The following is a 20,167-nucleotide window of genomic DNA, read 5'->3' on the forward strand; positions in this document are numbered from 1 at the left end:
ACCATTTTTCTCGATTTGCTACCACTCACTATACCACTGAAATTTATATAATAAAATATCATTCATCACATAATCAATCTTAAAAAGAAATTCATACCCCATTCACACCAGCAAAACATGTTAAGTTAAAACAGGTTTAACAAATCCAGCAATAGAAAACTAAAAGAATGAATTTTACATAGGGTTCAAGTAAGCTCTTACTTGTGCTTTCACTGTGCAAAATTTAAAGTTGACAAACATCAGTTAGCAACCTCAGCGAAGAAAATAATTTAAACCGTTGTTAACTGTGTTTAGCTAAACACATGGTTTCCACATACCTAGGCATCAATTTTCAAAATTTCCTGACTTTTCCCTGACTATTCCCTGATAAAAACCAAATATCCCTGACCAAATCATTACAAAAATATTAATTAATGTCAGATAAAGTCACGGCCTCCGACCTCCGCTTCAAAACGAAAAGCATGGCTGTGATCAGATTGACCTGAAACATTTCTTCTGTCCTTCAATGGCATTCAGTGATGTTATAATTTCAATTTCCCTGACTTTCCTTCATAATCTCAATTTTCCCTGACTCAAAATAAAATTCCCTGACATTTCCTTGACTTCCTGACCTGTAGGGCAACCCTGTAAAAAAACTTTTAAACATGTTTAAGCTTTGGTGTAAATAGCATATAAGAGAAGTTTACAAGATGTAACAAATTGGAGTTGCAAATCGAAACTTCAATATCACTTTAGCACCAACCTGCTTCTGTGATAATTCTTCAGAAAGCTTCTCGTTATCCTTAGTTTTGGTCTCAACCTCTTGCAGTTTCTGGTCATAATTTACAGCGAGTTCTTCAAGAGCTTGGAGCACTTCCTTGACCTCCGTTTTGGACGTCTCACTCTCGCTCTGCATGGAGCTTATCTGTGACTGTAGCTTCTCACTGTCAAATTGAGTTGTCTTCAGAGCTTCCTCTTGTTCACCCAGTTGCTCCTTCAGTTGGTTAATTAACCGTGCTTGATTCTGAATTTCATCATCCTGTAAACAAATCACATAAGGTCATGACTGGTTTGCAATGAAAGGTAAAGGTAAGGTAAAGTCTGTGTCCAAGCCAAGTGGCCCATACAGCTGGAGCTTATCCTGGTTTCCGTAGCATTAAGCGACTAGGAGTATTGCTACTCCCCCTGGATGGAATGCTAGTCCATCGCAGGGTTACTCCCCAGCAGTAAATTCGCCGGTACCCATTTATACACCTGGGTGCATAGAGGCACTGTGAGAGTAAAGTGTCTTGCCCAAGAACACAATGCAGTGCCCCGGCCAGGCCTCGAGCCCGGGCCGTTTGACTCGGAGTCAAGTGCGCTAACCATTAGGCCACCATGCCTCACACGGTTTGCAAGGTCAAGGGTTCAAAAACACAAAATCAAGCAAACATACCTGATCTCAGTATTACAACTGTCAACATAACATATTACATGTAAGTTGCACTCATTCTCAAATTACTTATAGGGCAAGATCTTTTTTCTGAGACGGGACTCTCCAAAACTGTGGTATGCTCTTTAATGACCGATTTTTTTAACAAAAAAAAAGTACCATGCTTTCCATTTTTTAAAAAAAAGTATTTATAAAAATTTGTGTTCCATAGTTTTTAAATCTTATTGTTAATTATCACTTTAATATTCTCTATTTTTAAATGTCATTGTTCTTCTTGTAAATTGCCATGGACTATTAATAATGTATAGACACTGAAATAATTACCATCCTCAGTCTAACTTTTGATTAATTTTTTAAAGTAAACTGAAATCCTCGCACCAGCAAAATACCTTAGTTTGTTGGGCTCTTGTTTGAAATATGTCACTTTATTTGGATTTTTCTCCCTTTTTTTGAAGGCACATTTTAAAGTTTTTTTTGCAGTTTTTAGTGAAATGCGAACTCCGAAACTCAATCCTCAATGCACAGTTTATGCTTTTGCTGCGATCAATCATCTTAGCGGAACTCTCAGGAAACAGGAGCTCCCTTCAACTGGGTCAAAAGGTCACGTCTGTTGATTGGTAGATTTCAACCCATTTTGTTTGTTTCCATTTTGCATGGTTCATTGCATGTCTCCATAATTATGATTGACGGCAGCAGGCAGCAAAAAACGCAGTCGTTAGTTGGATTTTGGTTATCAGAGTTCGCAGTTCCCTGAAAACCGCAATAAAACTTTTTTATAATTACTGTATGTTATTTTTTTAACCTTCTCGTCTAGCTGAGTGTACAACTTTGACTTTTCATCTTCAAATTTCTTCCTTTCCTTGTCACTGACAGCAGGCTGGGAAGGCGCCAAGAGAGCTAGACTCTCAAACACCTGGGAATTACGATTGTCTTTCGCGTTTGTCATCTGTTCATCAGCAGGAACTGACTCACCTACAGAAAATGAAATAATTCAATAAGAAGCCAAAGGCAAAACTGGTCAGCAAGTAAAAATGGTTGACCTTGCTCACACATTGTTTTCACTGTTCCTACCCCCCCCCCCCCCCCTTGCATTTTTGTTACTGTCATATCCTGTAGCATTTTTGTCACATTGCCCTAACAGTTTTGCTGGCACATATTTATACTCTTGGCCCCACTTGTTCAAGGGGTGGATAATGCTATCCACCAGACAAATCACTATCCGGTGGATAGCAAAGTAGGCTTTGTATGACAGTTATCCACTGGATAGCGATTTATCCAACAGATACAGGATAAGGGTGCCACTCATTAGAACCAAAAAAATTCCCTGACTTTTCACTGACCTCAAAACAATTTGACTGACCTTGCATTAGGCGAATTATCAAATAAGCCAAATCCACTTTTACAATGTACATTTGCTTCAGCTTTCAGTTTCAGCTTTTTCTTATCTTCATTTTCCATCTCTTTACATTTTTCACGGGACTTTGAACACATGAAAACAAAATTCCCTGACTTTTCACTGACTTTGACATTTTTGCAAAATTCCCTGACTTTTCCCTGACCATGGCAATCCTGCAGGATAGCCTTATCCACCCTTTGAACAAGTGGGCCCTGGTTGGAGAGAGGCACTACCCAAGAATGCAGCACAACACAGGTCTTGAATCTGAAATCCTATGCACTGACCATTTGGCCACCACACCTCTCCCCCTGAAAACAATGACAGAGGCTTCCGAGTTGCAACCAATAAAAATCAATAGCTTACCTCCCCGCCACCGCTGCAGTTCTTGTTCGTATCTGCCCAAGGCTCCTCGAAGCTTACCAACCTTTTCTTTCTCTTTTTCATAGCGTCTTTTCCACTCTTCTGCTGTAAGCTCTTCGTTGATCACTACAACATTCTTGATGGTCTTGGCTCTAAAGATGAAGAAAATCAAAGTATTTGGTTTCATTATCAACTTTACTAAAATTTTCAACTATAAATTTCACCCTTACCTTTGGCCAAACATGAGAGTTGACCGTGTTTCTTGTTCATTGAATGACGATGGGGAACAGCAAATGATAATCGTTGTTCTTGCGTTCCCACCTATTAAAACAAGTAAAAGCATAGAAGATCAGCATACAATGTAAATCACAAAGTTGCAGTTGGTCAACAACTAATTTCATAATATATATATATATAAGAACTTTATTTAAGTGTCTATTCTTCTAGCTAGCCTTAAGCTTACTAATCGGGGACACTGTTTAAACTAAAATATAATATAAGTACAAAAACGATTCTGGTCTATTTACATTAAATTATGCTACATTTTCCAATACTCTTTGTATTTACATCTAATTCCTACAATTAAGATACTACTTTAAAATACGGAATATCGAACCTATATTTAATACTTATAGGGTGGTTTCGGCTCAAGAGTTGCAAAGGTGACACCCTTTGCATGTGTCTCCTCCGACAAGTCCACTGAGTTCCCTTCCCCTGATGTTCGCCTTGAATCGCTGCAAGGACGTTTCGTTTTTGTCCCTATTGTCTAATTTCGACCACATCAATGGCCCAAGGAAACGAAGGGAATGTTTCCCGTACTTGACAGTTCATTCCAGGTGTTTTCTAGAAGAACCATAAATTGATAAAGCTACATGTACTAAGACAAGGCACCTTTAGCAGTTTGCCATTAAAAAGGTTCTAAGGGTTTTTCTTCAGGATCTCTGGTTTTGCTCCCTCTACAAAAACCAACATTTCTAAATTCCAATTCGATCAACCCTCATTAAAACAAAGTTGACTGACTGATTGACTAACTGACTGACAGGTTGGTTCAGCATGACTGCCTGGCTGACTGACTCACTGACTGACTGACTGACTGACTGACTGACTGACTGACTGACTGACTGACTGACTGACTGACTGATTGATTGATTGATTGATTGATTGATTGATTGATTGATTGATTGATTGATTGATTGATTGAATGATTGGCTGATTGAAGAATGGATAGACAGTCGGACAGATGGACGGGCAAATGGACAGACTGACAGATGGCCCCTTAGAGCTAGCCAGTGCCCATTTACATGTATACTGTGAGTGTTCTTTACCAACAACACAACAGCCCCATATCCAGAGCCCAGTATGCTTAGCCTGCGTAGCTGGCGGGATTCGAGTGTGAGTGTTTGCTTTGAGACGGGCCGGCGAACGGCAAAGAGAGGGAACCGCAGAGCCGCGAGGAATTTGGAGCGAGCCGCAAGGGAATTGGGGAGGAGTCGAGCTGAGGTCCCGCCTGCTCTAATGGATAGAGTTTTTTTAATTATGCGTTCGCCAGCGAACGCGAATTTCCTATTGGCTGAGAGTAGTGAAACGTCAGTCAAATGTTAATCGAAACCATTAATCCGTCCCATGGGAAAACATCAGTTGTTTGTGTGGAGATTGCAAAATGGAGAATGCGAAGGAAAGAATCGAGAAAGCGTTAGAATCGTTAAATATCCGTAAAGAAAGCAGGAGAATTATCCTAAAGGAAGAGCAAGAGAAGGCTGTGATCGAGCTGCTTTCAGGGAATGATGTTTTAGCAATACTGCCCACGGGTTTTGGCAAAAACATGATCTACACGATCTTTGCCTTGGCGATGGTTAATAAAGGTGACAGGCCTACACGACTCCTACGTTCGTGATATTTGTAACCTTTGCCGTTTTATGTTGAGTTCGGTCTTTCGACCTTATTTGCTTCTGACTTCTATCTGAGGGTACTGTTATTATTTGGAGGCATAATGTATTGAATAGAGCCGTAAGATTGTGGCCAAGGAAGTGTCTAGAGGTCAATAAGTCCGCGCTGCGTGGTTTCCGTTTGTAGAGTTGAATGACACCTCTAAATCTGTACTCTGCCACATGTTATGCTAGTTTAGTTTGTTTTGGCTCAATTCTATCTGCAGGATATGCTTTAAGCTCTCAAAATGTTCGCCCTGGAAGGACAAGATCTGAAATGTTCTGTGAAAATGAAAACTGCTTGCATGTTATTGACGCCGGGCCCGGCATTTTAATCAATACTGTTGCAAGATGTATTGTCTAATATCACGGATTATCTTTGTCCGGCTTCGCCAGAGGCTGTTTCAACTTTACTATTAAAAAGCTGAAAGTTGGTTTCAGAGAGACATTCTGTGTTGTAAAGGTTATGCTTCTTGCATTATTTTGATCCAGCCCTCTGTCTTTTAAGCTCGATGTTTAGAATTTTACTACCTCCTTTGTTCGTTTCGTTACGTTGGCACCACATGATTCAAATATAAATTTGAAATCTATCACGCGCAAGTCCTGCTGACTGTTTTGCTTTTTGTATATGCCAGGGGCGTAGCCAGCTTTTTGAAGAGCTGTAGGCCTGGTCAATCGGCCCGTAAGGACTGCTTTTCGAGGGGTTGGGGGGGAGGGGAGGAGGTCCGCCGAGGAAGTATTTTCGGATCAAGACTCTCCAAGAATTAGGGGTTGAATAACATTTTTCATAAGCGGCTTCCGTAAGTGTAATAGGCGATGGTAACCACAAAAGAGGCTGTGAGGCCCTTTTTCCCTTGGAGAGTCTGGGGCATGCTCCCCCAGAAAAAATTGAAATGTAGAAGCTCGGAAATGCAATTTTCAGCATTCTGGGCATTAAAAAAGTGCTGTTTATAATTATTTTTATTGACCACAGAACAGGTTTTTTGAACAGACTACTTTAATTTCTAGATGCAAATCTTATAAATGAAATCTTAACAGACGACAGACAGTTGGAGGCCCTATAGGCGTAACTGACTTTTATTGAAATCCCTGCAAGAAAGCTCTCCTTCACTCTCTGATGATGTTCTGTGTATTTCACAACACTTAAATTATAACATTTCATAGGAAAGAATTGCGCCAGTTTTCACTCATTCCAAAATAAACGCACTTGCCTATTACGGCGCATGCAATTGAGGGTTTGTCTGTCACCTGGCTAGTCTAGAAGCCACTCGAATTTGCCCTTTGTAGATGAGCCTTGATCTCATCGAAAGGGTAGTTGTGAAATATATAATGCTAAAGTATGTTTCAAATTTCTTTCAAGTTATCTTGAAAGAGTGAAAAGAGTTTCAGTCTGAATTTTTTTCTATCACACATTTTGAAAATACGAGTGGGATGAAAAACTTGTAGGCCCGGGCCTACGGGCCTATAGGCTGGCTACGCCCCTGTATGCCACTATATGGTTTAGTTCAGGCAAGACCATGGTTTCGATCCTCCATGTGGATCTCATCAGTTGCCGGTTTTTGGTTTTCTTTAGTTGCTAACGCAACTCGTTAATGTGCGAGAATGTTAGACATCTTCGATTGAGAGTGTTCTTGGTTTCGATTCAGGCTCGACGCAATAAATTCATATAGCTGCACAGTGTTCCGTATCTTTCTTGCACAACTTTAGCAGACACGTTCTGACAAAGTTGTGCTCTTCTCGACGTTAAAACCAATTCGCGAGCAGAGATCGGCTAATGTGTCACCATTTTCATTGACTCCTTCTCGTTTCGACGGCTTGATAAGATTTACAGTGGAAACGGACACGGATTTCTTAAAATCGCCATACTTTTGCTTCAAATTGGTACAACACAGTCTGCATATATCGCTAATCACTCCTTCTCTTGGTTTCGGGCCGCGTTTTGCAGGTTTTTTTGGTGTACCGTTCTTATCGTTACTGGAAATCTCCATGTGCCATCAAAGCCGCTCGAGGCTCCTCGAGGCTAGAGGATCGCGGCTTCGCCGCTCACGCACGCGGGCTTCGCCCGCTCTAGCAAAGCACTCGCTAGCAAAGCACTCGCACTCGACTCCCGCCAGCTACGCAGGCTAAGTATGCTAACCATTAGGTAACCTTGTCTCCTATCAATAAGTGAGAATAACATGAATATTCTGCTAGGTTTTAAAAATTTAAAACAATTATCAATTTTTTGTGAGAATCTAAAATTGATTTACTCTCTATTAATATTACGTTGACTTACCCAGACTTTCCTGTAATATTCTCGTCATTTTACTGTCTCTGTAGGGAACATGGGTTTTCTAACAATGAGAAAAAATACAGATGTAGATCAGTGCATGCCCTGTTGACAGACCTCTCCAGGGAAAAAAGACAGTTTTCATAGGAAAAAGATTTTTTTACCGGTACAGTATTTCAAACTCAATAATTAAATTCACTTACAAGTGCATGACCACAATGAGCACATTATGGCAGGACCAGACATTATTCCTTACATGTATCACCCCCACCTGAACGGACCCCCCCCCATCCCCCTCAACCCCCCCCCCCCAAGAAAAGATAAGCTCAGGTCAAAAACATACCGTTCCTTCTGCTAAAGCAGAAATGACATTTCCTAATGCAGACAGCGACTTGTTGATGTTCTTAGCTTCATCAAGGACAGAACCCTCTGCTCCTGTTTTGCTGACCTGTAATGAAGAGACGGACATTGGTTTAAAATGTACCTGTAGATCAGCTACAGGTTCCTATTTATATAATAATTACAGTCGAAGCTCTCATAGGGCCCTGGGGGAAGGGTTTTTTGGGGGGGGGTAAAATTTAGTATTGTACAGTTGCAGCAATTTGATACCACTAAAATACATGTAGGGAGGTGCAGTAGCCTAATGGTTAGTGCGCTGGACTGCGCATCAAGTGGTCCAAGTTCGAGCCCTGGCTGGGGCACTGCTTTGTGTCTGTGGGCAAGACACTTTGCTCTCATAACATCTCTCTTCATCTTGGTGTATAAATGGGGACCATAAAATTTACTGCTGGGAGTAACCCTGCGATACACTAGCATCCCATCCAATGGGGAGAAATACTTCTTGTCGCTTTGTATGCAGACTTGTACATGTACATGTACTATGCTTAGCACTACTGTCAGACCATTCGAAATTCTCAAGTCCATCTGCTCTGTAACAACAAGGCGTGTCCACTGTTTTGTTGTGTTTTTTTTTTTAGTTTTGATGCATATAGTGGTCACTCACCTTTTCAGATCCAGCTAAATCCACTAAATAAAGCTTGCCACTTAGTTTCTTGTTGGTTTCCACATTTTCTTGTTTAATGTGTAGGAGAAAAATACTATGACTTCTTGAACTATGCTCATTCATATCTGGTAAAAAAAAATGGAAAAAAGTTGACATTAGATTTATACACACAGTAAGCTACGGTACCACTTTAAGGTAAGTTACCACCATCTCGTGAGACAAGATTGAACATTCCTGTCTTGCAAAAATGAGATCTTTGGATTGAAAGACAAGACTCTGAAGCAACCCTCAAGGTTTATTTTTTTGTCCTTGGTGGCCACTCGGCCACCAACCGCTCAAATTTGGTCGCCAGTGAAACATTTTAGTTGCTAAATTAAGTTCACGCTTTCAATCCTTCTTCTCAATTTTAGTCACCAGGCTGGCGACTTTGGTTCCAATTTTAATTAGTCGCCAGTTCCAAAATTTTAGTTGCCATGGCAACTAAAATGGTCTAAGCTTGGAGGGTTGTGAAGACAAACTGTTTCTGACTGTTTGCAAACATATTTTTTTGAAACAAAAGTGTGTCAGTTAAGGTTGTAATATCTCAAATGTTTCAGCTCGGTGTGAGAAGTTGGTTCATAGACTTATGCTGGTGTGACAACAAAGTTTTCAATCCTTATACGTGCGAGAGTTACCAGATACACATTCTCCTCTTGAAATTGGATGAGAATTTATTTATAATACTAGTGGTAACCACAGGTTAGAAAGTGCGGGCCTCGATGCAGTTAAGAGAAGGTACTGGGAGGGAAGTGTTTTTTAATTACTGGACAAACGAAAATTATTCCGAGTAAGGTCAAGTAACGAGTCACGCTTAAGTCACGAATGTTTTTTATCGTTTCCTATTGCCGCAAACCAATCAGAGTTGTTTTTTTGATTGACAGTTTTGCAAAGTGTAGTCGAGCACGCGGTGTGAATTGAGATGTGATTTTCCTCCGTTGGCAAACTCGCTTTGTTGTCAGTGTTATAAGGAATTTCTCGAGAATAACCGTTGTTGGAATCATTCGCTTTGCCATAGTTTAATTTAGTTAAATGACTTTTAACGAAGTTAATCTGGGGCATTTAACAAAGTTAACTGCCACGAGCTAGCGGGCGCCTTTGGCCAGCGGTCACCTGGTTAAGTGCAGGCTCACATGGTTTGTTACAGCTTCGTTTTTCAGCAGCGTGTTTGCTTTGAGCACTAGCAGTCGTCGTAGCGGTCTTCGTGTTTTTTGAGCACTTTGCTAGCGGCTTTGCTCAGCGTTCCGGAGTTTTAGCGGTCGTCGAAGCAGTCATAGTCCAAACAGCTAGCGTCACGTTCTTCTTCATCCCTTTTGGAGCACGTTTCTGGCAGCTTTCGTTCAGCGTTCCGGAGTTCTAGCGGTCGTCGAAGCAATCATATTGCAAGCGGCTAGTGTCACCTTCTTCTTCATCGTTTGGGAACTTATTTCTTGCTGCTTTGCTCAGCGTCTTTGGAGTTCTAGTGGTCGTCGAGGCGGTAATATTTCAAGCAGCCAGCTTTTGGAACTCACTTCTAGCAGTTTTTTGTTCAGCATGCGTACGACGAACAACAGCTTGTCCACGTTGACTCCGCCGTCTACTTTGCCGTCCGGCTCTCACAGCAGCTCGACAACACCGAGTTCTTCCTCAACCGTCACCACGGTTTCCTCTTCGCTACAAAGTGCCTCTTCCCTGGACAACAACACTATTTCCCAGGCAATCTCAAGGGCTTTGGCGGACTCGCTGCCCGCTCTGCTGTCTTCCCTTCGTGGACACGCGGGGGAAAATACGTCCACCGCTTCTGGCTCTGTTGCATCATCCAACTCAACACCCTTGCCTTCTACCAGTCCAGGCCAGTCGAGCTCATCATCAGGTACGCTTGTCGTTCCATCTTTTATTTCTACCTACAGCACATTGGGTTCCCCTTCCGTGTTCCCGTCCATTCTTCCCGCCACTTCTTCCACAAATCCGCCATTACCGGTCGGGGGCTCTTCTAGCGCGGCCTCAGCTTTTTTGTCTACGCCGCCCACCCTCGAAAAGGCGTTTGTGATAGGTCCAGGATACACTCCTGTCCCCTACAAACTGGTGGCCAAAATAACGGGAGGACAGTTCGTTGAACTCGCCGACCTTTTGTCAGACAACATCAAGGCCCAAGAAACAAAACCCCAAGCCTACTTGGAAGGACGGCTATTAGTCCCGAGTAACAACAAGTGGGTCGTCGAAATTACGGACATTGTTACCTGGATAGAAGCCTTCACAATTTTCTGCCTGGTCCTCTGCCATTCATATCCTTCTCGCTGGAAAGACCTCACCCAGTACAAGTTGCTGATTATCCAGACAGCAAAGCGCTTCCATGACAAGTCCTGGCTCAACTATGACATCGCATTCAGGAAGGAAGCTGCTGCCACTGGATCCACGGATTGGTCTCGCATGAATGCCAATCTCTTCAATTTCCATACGAGATCTCCCTCCACCTTGTCATCTTCATCAGGCCCATCACCATCGCCAGAGCCATCGCCTACTGCGGTTCCTGCTTCAGGCTCCCGAAACTCTGACCCATACTGTCACTCGTGGAATAACGGGCGTTGTCGTTGGCCCTTTGGGCGTTGCAGATTTCGCCACTCATGTGAATCATGCAATGGGGACCATCCACGCTTCCGCTGCCCCCATCACCCAACACGCACAGCTCGGTCCCGCTCCCCTTCCCCACAGAAGGGGGGCCGCCGCTACCGCTGACTCCCCGTGCTCAGCCAATCCTTCTGTACATAGTTTCGTTGCGTCTTCCGTTGGTCCTCCGTTTCATGTTCGTCCGTTACAGTTGAGTTCTCTTCCAGTTCCAGTTTCTCACCACAAACGTCAGCCACAACCTGTTCCCCACCTACCAGTCTCGCTGCCGTCTGAAGTTACTTCCTCCTCTCCCCCCGCAGCATGCCCCCTAAAACCAGTTTCTCAGCTTACCCCCATTGTTGTGGATAGACTGCAGTAGGAACTTCGCAATTACCCCAACCCGGACAAAGCTGCCTACGTCATCCAAGGTCTTCGCCACGGCTTTCATCTCGGCTTTAATCACAATGTTTCCTTAAAGTCAGCTTCAGGCAACAAGGCTTCCGCTCTCACAAATCCTCAGGTCATCGACAATTACTTACGTACTGAAGTGCAATTGGGCAGAGTGGCAGGCCCCTTTCTCCAGCCTCCTTTCCATAATCTCCACGTGAGTCGCTTCGGTGCTATCCCCAAACGGAATCAGCCAGGAAAATGGCGCCTTATCCTGGACTTATCCAGCCCAACTGGTCATAGCGTCAATGATGGGATTGCTAGTGAGGATTACTCTCTACAGTACATGAAGGTGGATGATATTATTGCAGGCATCATGCAGTTTGGTCGGGGCACCCTGATGGCAAAATTTGACGTTCAGAATGCTTATCGCATGGTGCCAGTCCATCCAGAGGATCGTCCGTTACTGGGCATGAAATGGCAGGGAGCCTTCTATGTGGACATGGTCCTTCCATTTGGTGTCAGGTCCGCTCCCTACATCTTCACTTGCTTTGCAGACCTTGTTGAATGGATTGCCAAGCAGAACTATGATGTCACTTTTCTGATGCATTATCTAGACGACTTCCACACTCTTGGACCACCTGGCTCTCCTGTTTGTCAACATAATCTGGACAACGCCATTGTTTGTTTTTCTAAGCTGGGCATTCCCTTACACCCAGACAACTTGGAAGGCCCTTCCACGTGTTTGACCGTTCTGGGGATCGAACTTGATTCGTTACTCTTGCAGGCTCGTCTACCAAAAGACAAGTTTGACAGAACAACTTCTCTATTAGAAGAATGGTCCCTCAAGCGTTCCTGTAAACGAAAGGATCTTGAGTCGCTTATTGGTCACCTTCAGCATGCTTGCAAGGTGGTACCCCAAGGTCGCTCCTTCTTACGCCGGATGATAAACTTACTGTGTGCCTTCCGTCGTGATGATCATCCAATACGTCTCAACCGGGAGTTCTTTCTTGACCTTACCTGGTGGCGAGAACTCTTTCACTCTTGGAATGGCTGCAGCTTTCTTCAGTACCCACAATGGGCCCCCCTGCCAGACTTCGAAGTTTCATCAGATGCCTCAGGTGCGCTGGGTTATGGTGCTCTGTTCCAGTGTCACTGGTTTTCCGGTTCCTGGCTCGCTTCACAGGTCTCCCACTCTATTGAGTATAAAGAGCTTTTTCCTATTGTGGTTGCAGCATATGTGTGGGGCCCACTTTGGACATCCAAGAGGGTCAATTTCCTATCAGACAACAGCTCAGTGGTGGAAATCTTGCGGTCAGGCACCTCGAGAGCCCCCGCCATAATGGTTCTGGTTTGTTACCTCTGTCTTCTAGCTGCTCGTCACTCCTTTTCCTTCACGGCCTCGTCGGTTAGGGGAAAGTGCAACCCCATTGCTGACGCACTTTCACGTTTTCAATTTCAGCGTTTCCGTCAACTGGCCCCTCATGCAGCCCCCCATCAGACCCATATTCCTCAGCAGCTCCTTGTGGACTTGGATCTTCTCTGACAGACAAGTGCCATTTCTACCTTACCCACGGTCTGGCTCCATCGACACGGAAATCCTACTCGTCAGCCCAACGGCGCTTCGTAACCTTTTGCATTCAGGATAATCGTATCTCTTCAGCTGGATCAGTGCTTCCCGCCAGCGAGGAAACTCTCATACGATTCTGTGCTCACCTTGCAGATTCTCTTCACCACTCTTCAATTAAGGTTTACCTGTCAGCAGTTCGATCACTTCACATTGATGAAGGTCTGCCTGACCCCCTGGTTGGCTGCCTCCAGCTGCAACGCGTTCTGCGAGGCATCAAGCGTCACAAAGGTTTGAACCAGCCAAAGCGACAGCCCATCACTAGCGACCTGATGTTGATTATTCATCGTTCGCTGGATTTCTCAGTCCACAACCATACAATGCTCTGGGCTGCCTGTTGTGTTGGGTTTTTTGGCTTCCTTCGAGCAGGCGAGTTTACTGTTAACTCTCCATTTGACCCAGCCATTCATCTCACAGTAAATGACATCCAAGCAGACTCATTGTCTAATCCCAAGAGCTTCAGGATCCACATTAAATGCTCAAAGACGGACCCCTTTCGCCAGGGTTGTTACATCTACATTGGCACGGGCAAGCAAGACCTCTGTCCGGTGCGTGCTCTAGTTCAGTTTCTGTACCTCCGTGGCTCTGCTCCGGGCCCGCTTTTTCTCCTTTCAGACGGCACTCCCCTAAGCCGCTCATGGTTGGCATCTTCTATTAAGTCCATTTTCTCCTCCGCCGGAGTCCCTGGCTGTTTTTCTGGTCACAGCTTCCGCATTGGTGCAGCCACCTCAGCAGCGTCTCGCGGGGTTCCGGACCATCTCATCAAAACTCTAGGTCGATGGTCAAGTGACGCGTATCAGCTGTACATTCGCACTCCAGTTGACACCATTATAGGCATGGCAAGCCAACTCGCTTAAGGTACCTTCCTTTATATTTTCCCCAAATTTTTCCCTCGGGCGGGCTTAGGGTGCCTCGGGACTTTGGCGAGTTCAGGGCCATGGCTTTCCCCCAGCCATGAGCCCTTCCTTCTCTCCGACCAGAGCCTTCGGCCAGGTCGGAGAGTCCCTTCGGCATGGAATGGGGGCTCATGGCTGGGTTGCGGGGATTTGCCAGCCATGGGAGCGGTATTCTGTCTAGGGGCTGGCTGGCCACAGTGGAAGCCCCTGGATATCCCAGGCACCCACCTTCCATTTAGCTAGGCAGCAGGTTAAATTTAGTTAAATGACTTTTAACGAAGTTAATCTGGGGCATTTAACAAAGTTAACTGCCACGAGCTAGCGGGCGCCTTTGGCCAGCGGTCACCTGGTTAAGTGCAGGCTCACATGGTTTGTTACAGCTTCGTTTTTCAGCAGCATGTTTGCTTTGAGCACTAGCGGTCGTCGTAGCGGTCTTCGTGTTTTTTGAGCACTTTGCTAGCGGCTTTGCTCAGCGTTCCCCCACCCCACCCTCCCCTATTTCTTCTCCTTCCACTGATTCAATCAGTGTTGACGGGTGCCTGGAATGGGGGCTCATGGCTGGGTTGCGGGGATTTGCCAGCCATGGGAGCGGTATTCTGTCTAGGGGCTGGCTGGCCACAGTGGAAGCCCCTGGATATCCCAGGCACCCACCTTCCATTTAGCTAGGCAGCAGGTTAATCTGTGATACAATCACAGCAGATCTTCTCAAAAGCAACACCTATAAAACAACGTCTGCAAAACGTAATGTCTGCAAGACAGAAGCCACGATCTAACGTGACAAACTGTTGATTTCTCGCATTCTTATCGCTCTTGGAGACAAGATTTTTCTCTTCCGGTGTTATGACAAACTGTCGTGATTGGCACATTTTTTGCATTCCGATCGTTCTTAGTGGAAGAACAAAATTTTCAACTTCCGGTTTGCAGATAGCCTTTAAAAACGTGGCGCGCACACGTAATATGCAATCCGCTGGTCACTGTCAAGATTAGGGTTGCGGGCCTCTCTTGGGCTCTCTCTCATGGTACAAGAAACGATGATGATATTCTTTTTCTCAATTATACCATTCTGCTCTTATGTGCATTGCTATTATTGGGGGAAGTTAGCAGTAAATCTCTTGGAAGTTAGAGAAACTTACTTGTAACTGCCACATGGCGATTAGCTTTTCCCTCATCAATAATTTCCATGACTTCTTCAGGGCTGGAAACAAATCTTTCACTGGCACCCTACAGAAATAAACTCAACAAATTGAATGTCTCACATGCAAACTGTGTATGACAAAGTAAAGCTGTTTATCCCAGATTATCAAAGCGCCCTGACCATCTACTAGGTAATCTGATTGGCTACACAAGTGCCATCTATTGATCGATAGATATCTCTGAGAGCCTTCTCAGTTTTTACAGGATTTTATCAACCTTCAATAAATCAGTTCTAGCGATATTCTGAGTTTAATAGAGCAGTCAGTGGGTAATGGTTTCTATTGACTTTGATAGTTTGCCCCTCGCTGACTTGCAGCCCATAGAAACCTCGAGCTTACCATGTAATTGTTAATCGTATAAATGTACATGTAGTATGTGCAGCCTTACCTTCACAAAAGGAACTCTATTTTTGTCTTCATGAACAGCTAAGCTTGTTTTTGTAACTGAAAAAAAATAACATAGACTGGATAAGTGTAAAGGAAACGGCAAACACACATGGATCTGCAAAATTGAAAGTTCTACAGATTAATATTTTTAGAAATACATTTGAATAAAACCAGTTACAATACAGTACAATAGCAATAAAAACCATTGCAATGAGTGTTTCTTGCCTTACCATCTAATAGATCCCTGATTTTGTCAAGGTAAATTTCAAAATAGGAAACCTAAAATCAAAAAGAAAAAAGATTATTTTTAAATAAATATTTGGCATGAACATTGTTATTAATTAGAAGTATATCTTCTTTCAAGAAACAGGACCATGATCTTACGTGTACGTCATGTACTTTTACATTTTGTACTTTGAATTAAATTCCTTTGGTCGTAAATTGAACAATTTGACCAGAGCAATCAAACAAAGCAATCTCTTGGCAGTTTTTAATAAACACTCACCTTAATATGAAACTCCAAATTTTCATCCATATTGTAAATGTAATTGAATATATCTTGTACAATTCGAGGAATGATTCCCTGATTGACGGGATCATTAAGGACACCCTACAAGAGAGAGGAGTGAGTGAATGATAAAACAATCAACATCATCATCATCATCATCGTTGCTGTTGTTGTTGTTGTAAGCGACATCGTGATCATTATTATCATCATAACTAATGACATATCAGTTCCAAAAAAACCTGAGCATATAACTGTACATTTGTACAGATTTTAAGGGCAGACCATTATTTTTTTGAGGGAGAGAGGAGGTAGGGCAATTTTCAAAAAAAAATCCTGCACAGAAAAAAAAAACAGCTAAAAAAAAAAAATTTCAAGTGCAAGGGGAATTTTAAAAAATTGTGCACATCCTTAAGGTTAAAAAATTATCTTGCCTAGAAAAATTACCCACCCTACCCCCTCAAAAAAATTGGTCCATCTCTTATGGTTATAAGGTACAGTAGTTATTAAACTCTTTCTCAACGCAAATAAACTGTAGCATACCTCCATTGTGTGGGTTTTCCCACTTGACGTCTGCCCGTAAGCAAATATTGTCCCATTATACCCATTGAGCACATCTGTGGAGAGTGGCACATTAAATATACAGAATTGATTTAATTGACAATGCATATTAGAAACATGTATATTGTACTGTATATCTAGCCTGTTAAGTGTTAGACTACATGTAGCTGTAGTGAGCAGCGTAAAAAATAGGGTTAGGAAATAAAGCCTGCATAATTTTTCACTCGCCATTTTCCACACTGATCTCCAATTAACTGAACACCTGGAAAAGCTTAGAAGTATCCTTATCTGGGTCTTGTAGTCTCATTTTGCATTTCATGTAAATGAACTGTACATGAAATGGTTGCACTTATAATGTGTTTTACAATGTACCATATTTTCTCAACTAAATGCCCCCGACGTTTATTTCAAACTTGACTTGGTGGACCCGGCATTTATTTACGGACTCAGCAACGTGCATCGTTGCCGAGTCTCGCGCATGGTTTGATGAATACAACTACCGTGATTCCCTGCAGGCGCGCGCCAGGGCTCAAAATAACGGCCGGTCAAGGGACATTGTCCGGCCAAATTTTTTTTTCGGGAAATTTTTTTTGGGGGTTTTTCCGGCTTTTTTTTTAATAAATAACACACACAAAATTTTTTTTTTTTTACCTTTAAAAATTTTTAAATTTTTTTTTTTTTAAAAAAATTTTGGAATTTTTTTTTTTTTTAAAAAACGCTATAGAGGGAATCGGGTATTACAACAACAATTGTTTCGCATTGAAGCTCTTGCAGTTTTCAATTTGAGTGTCATAAAACCAAAACCAAAGTTAGCTGTAATGACTCTGGCCAAACATATAAAACGCAAACAATCCAGTAATCCAAGCAAAACTTGAAGCAAATACACATAGCAGGCATGAGTCAGGGGAAAATCTGCACAAGAGACTCACAGTTGGTTTTGGTTTTACTTTTGATTTGATGAAAAAGTGGCAGCAGTTTTTAAAACCAATCAGAAAGCATGGTAATGCAAAACCAAAGAAAAAATAAATTAATTACCGGTACACTAATACTGAGACTTTCAATACTCAAACAAAAGCTGCCTGAGATGACATATGCCAGTCAACAACATAACCTCTCTATGACAACAGAAACCATCAGAAAAAAATTAATCATGCATCTCTTTCTTTGGAAACCTTATATAAGTAACAACTGCCACTGAACCATTTTTAAAGATCTGATTGAATACCCTGTGAAAACATTCACTTCTGAAAAAACATTCCAACTTAAGGGTACAAAAGATTCACATTTTTAAAGTTTAAAGAAAAATTTATCCAAACATACAGGGTTTTCAAAACAAACCGACGACCGCCAGAGTTCCACCAGCTACTTGATTATATGTTAACAGTTACTTTGGTCATAGCAATCAGCTTGTGACGAACAAGCTAATTTGCATCAAAACCACCTACTCTTCCAGTTGCTGATGCCTAATTCAAAACATTTTAAAACCCCTGAACATACTGTGCATATTACACCCACACTGTCTGTCAATCTGTAATTTTCGATCATAACCTCATTGTTTTTCTCTTTATTTGATTTCTTCCAAGAACATACTGCATATTATTACATTTTCACTTTATTTCTCTCACTACAGTCAACTCTCGCCTTGCGGACACCCCGCTATTGCGGACACTCACTATTACAAACAAAATCCAGATCCCCGGCGAAAGACGTTTGACTGGAAATGACTCCCGCTATTACGGACTCTCGCTATAACGGACACTAAACGACGCCCCAAGCGTGTCAGCTCTAACGAGAGTTGACTGTATATATTTTAACAATGTTTCTTTTATTATAAAGTACATGTTAAGATGCCATCATTAGACCCAGACCAAAATGAAATTAAAAATAGCTACCAGTATTTAAATTCACAGGAGAAGGGTTATAAAATTATTGAGAAACAACATACATGTACCGGTGTTATCATATTGAATAGAAAATTGATTAGAGAGACACAACAAAAATAATAGACTGTCTACTACAGTGAAATAATAGAATTCTTAATAATAGTAAAAACAATGTTGATGAAAGGAAAATTTAAGTGGTAACTCCTTCATATGGATAAGCATGACGGTTACGGTAATTAAATATTTTCAGGAACGCCATTACGTTCATGGTCTGTCCTCTTGGAATATACTGTATTAAACAGTTGCCACACACAGACATTTCAAGCTTTACATACGAGACACATAGACAGACTACATTATTAGTCACAGTATGTGACGAATAATCTGAGGCTTAAAAATTAATTCTCAAATTAATGTAATGGTTGGCATTGTAAGACATTTTAGTTTTTGTATTCCTTATCAAGCACTCAATAATTGCCACCGCTAAAACTTGATCTTTACATTCTAATCTGACTGATCAATGCCTCATTTCTCCTGACATACCTGTATATTGATCAACATATTGTCAACAGAAAAACTTGCTATTGAAAAGAGTTCTAGTCCTGAATGAATACCATAATCACCTTTAGTATTTTGTACTTTAAAATTCATAAAAAAGATTAACACAGACAGCTTCTTTATCAGAAAAATGTACCACACAAGAACACATACTTTAGAAGATAGAAAGTCAAAAAAAAAAATTTGTTGAGAATCTACATGTACATGTACATGTTTTAGCTAATATAGACGTTCTTTAGCCGGGCCAATATGTATAAAGATAAGTGTGTTTAACTACTGAAAAAAAGGAAATATTTTTCTCCTTTAAGCCACGATATACATGTACCTGACAATAATCATGATTTCATTCAGAATTAAAATGTAGAAAATGAAAACTATTGAATTGTAAAAATATAACTTACACGTATTTGAAATCAACTGAACATGTAATTTGCATATTAGGTAGTTTCTCGAGATCGATTATTTTAGAGACAATTGAATTACGTGTGAAGTTCTGCGTGTACATAATGAGTATCTCTCTATACACTGACTAGCCAAATACACGAAAGCAACTAATTACAATGCAAATCGAAAGCTTGGAAATAGAACGAATGATCGAGAAACCCTTGATGGCAAAAACGTTGTCTTGAAGTATTAATCGAAACCATTCTTTTCATTTCGTTGAAGATAAATGCCCTGAATATTTCCTCAGATATGCAAAGGAACGCTTGATAATAATTAAATAAATGGTAAAACTCATGTAAAACTCAACACGATTTTCGACATCGTATGAACGACAGCTCTAACCGGCGAAGAGACACTCAAACTTACAGAAACGTAAACAGAGATAACAGTACTTCAGTTATCAAAATATAAGGTTACAAGTTCTCTACGTTTTCTTATCAGGTCGAATGAGCGATCGATGTAAGCGATTTTCCACCCTGTCAAGAATTAGCATACAAGAGAGACAATATTTAACTTCTTGGGACATATCTAGAATATTACAAAGCTATTGAAAACCATGAGGTGAGTAAACACATAAAACTACCGCTCCTTTCGATATGAAATAACTGCGGTTGGCTCTATTTGAAAGGCAAAGATTCTAGATAAGGAAACGAAAAAGCCACGAAAAGTCGGCAAAAGTTGGTATTCGGCCCTAAATGTAAATAACAGGAAGAGCAAACTGGCCTTTTCAAAGACGCCAT

General features: G+C 41.9%; 2 protein-coding genes across 3 annotated transcripts in view; one reads left to right on the forward strand and one right to left on the reverse strand.

Moving 5' to 3' along the window:
- LOC144660682 (kinesin heavy chain-like) overlaps window positions 1–20,167 on the reverse strand; it is a 38,894-nt gene that overhangs the window by 17,029 nt on the left and 1,698 nt on the right. For both annotated transcript variants that reach the window (XM_078521384.1, XM_078521385.1), the window contains exons 3-14: window positions 16,525–16,598; window positions 15,982–16,086; window positions 15,707–15,755; window positions 15,478–15,533; window positions 15,030–15,117; window positions 8,365–8,489; window positions 7,705–7,809; window positions 7,368–7,425; window positions 3,398–3,488; window positions 3,171–3,319; window positions 2,214–2,383; window positions 743–1,018 (exon numbers count right to left, since the gene is read on the reverse strand). In XM_078521384.1, the coding sequence (XP_078377510.1) occupies window positions 743–1,018; window positions 2,214–2,383; window positions 3,171–3,319; window positions 3,398–3,488; window positions 7,368–7,425; window positions 7,705–7,809; window positions 8,365–8,489; window positions 15,030–15,117; window positions 15,478–15,533; window positions 15,707–15,755; window positions 15,982–16,086; window positions 16,525–16,598 (1,346 nt within the window). The remainder of the gene's footprint in view (window positions 1–742; window positions 1,019–2,213; window positions 2,384–3,170; window positions 3,320–3,397; window positions 3,489–7,367; window positions 7,426–7,704; window positions 7,810–8,364; window positions 8,490–15,029; window positions 15,118–15,477; window positions 15,534–15,706; window positions 15,756–15,981; window positions 16,087–16,524; window positions 16,599–20,167) is intronic.
- LOC144660094 (uncharacterized) lies at window positions 12,742–14,119 on the forward strand. The gene has a single exon (XM_078520651.1). It carries the CDS (start codon window positions 13,273–13,275, stop codon window positions 13,855–13,857), a length of 585 nt encoding a protein of 194 aa, XP_078376777.1. The 5' UTR covers window positions 12,742–13,272; the 3' UTR covers window positions 13,858–14,119.

This window comes from Oculina patagonica, chromosome 7 (genome assembly GCF_052425735.1).
Source record: "Oculina patagonica isolate OP01 chromosome 7, crgOcupat, whole genome shotgun sequence".
NCBI lineage: Eukaryota > Metazoa > Cnidaria > Anthozoa > Scleractinia > Oculinidae > Oculina > Oculina patagonica.

Excerpts from the sequence above, each read along its gene's own strand:
- LOC144660094 (XM_078520651.1), top strand. The coding sequence starts at position 13,273 with ATGTTGATTATTCATCGTTCGCTGGATTTCTCAGTCCACAACCATACA.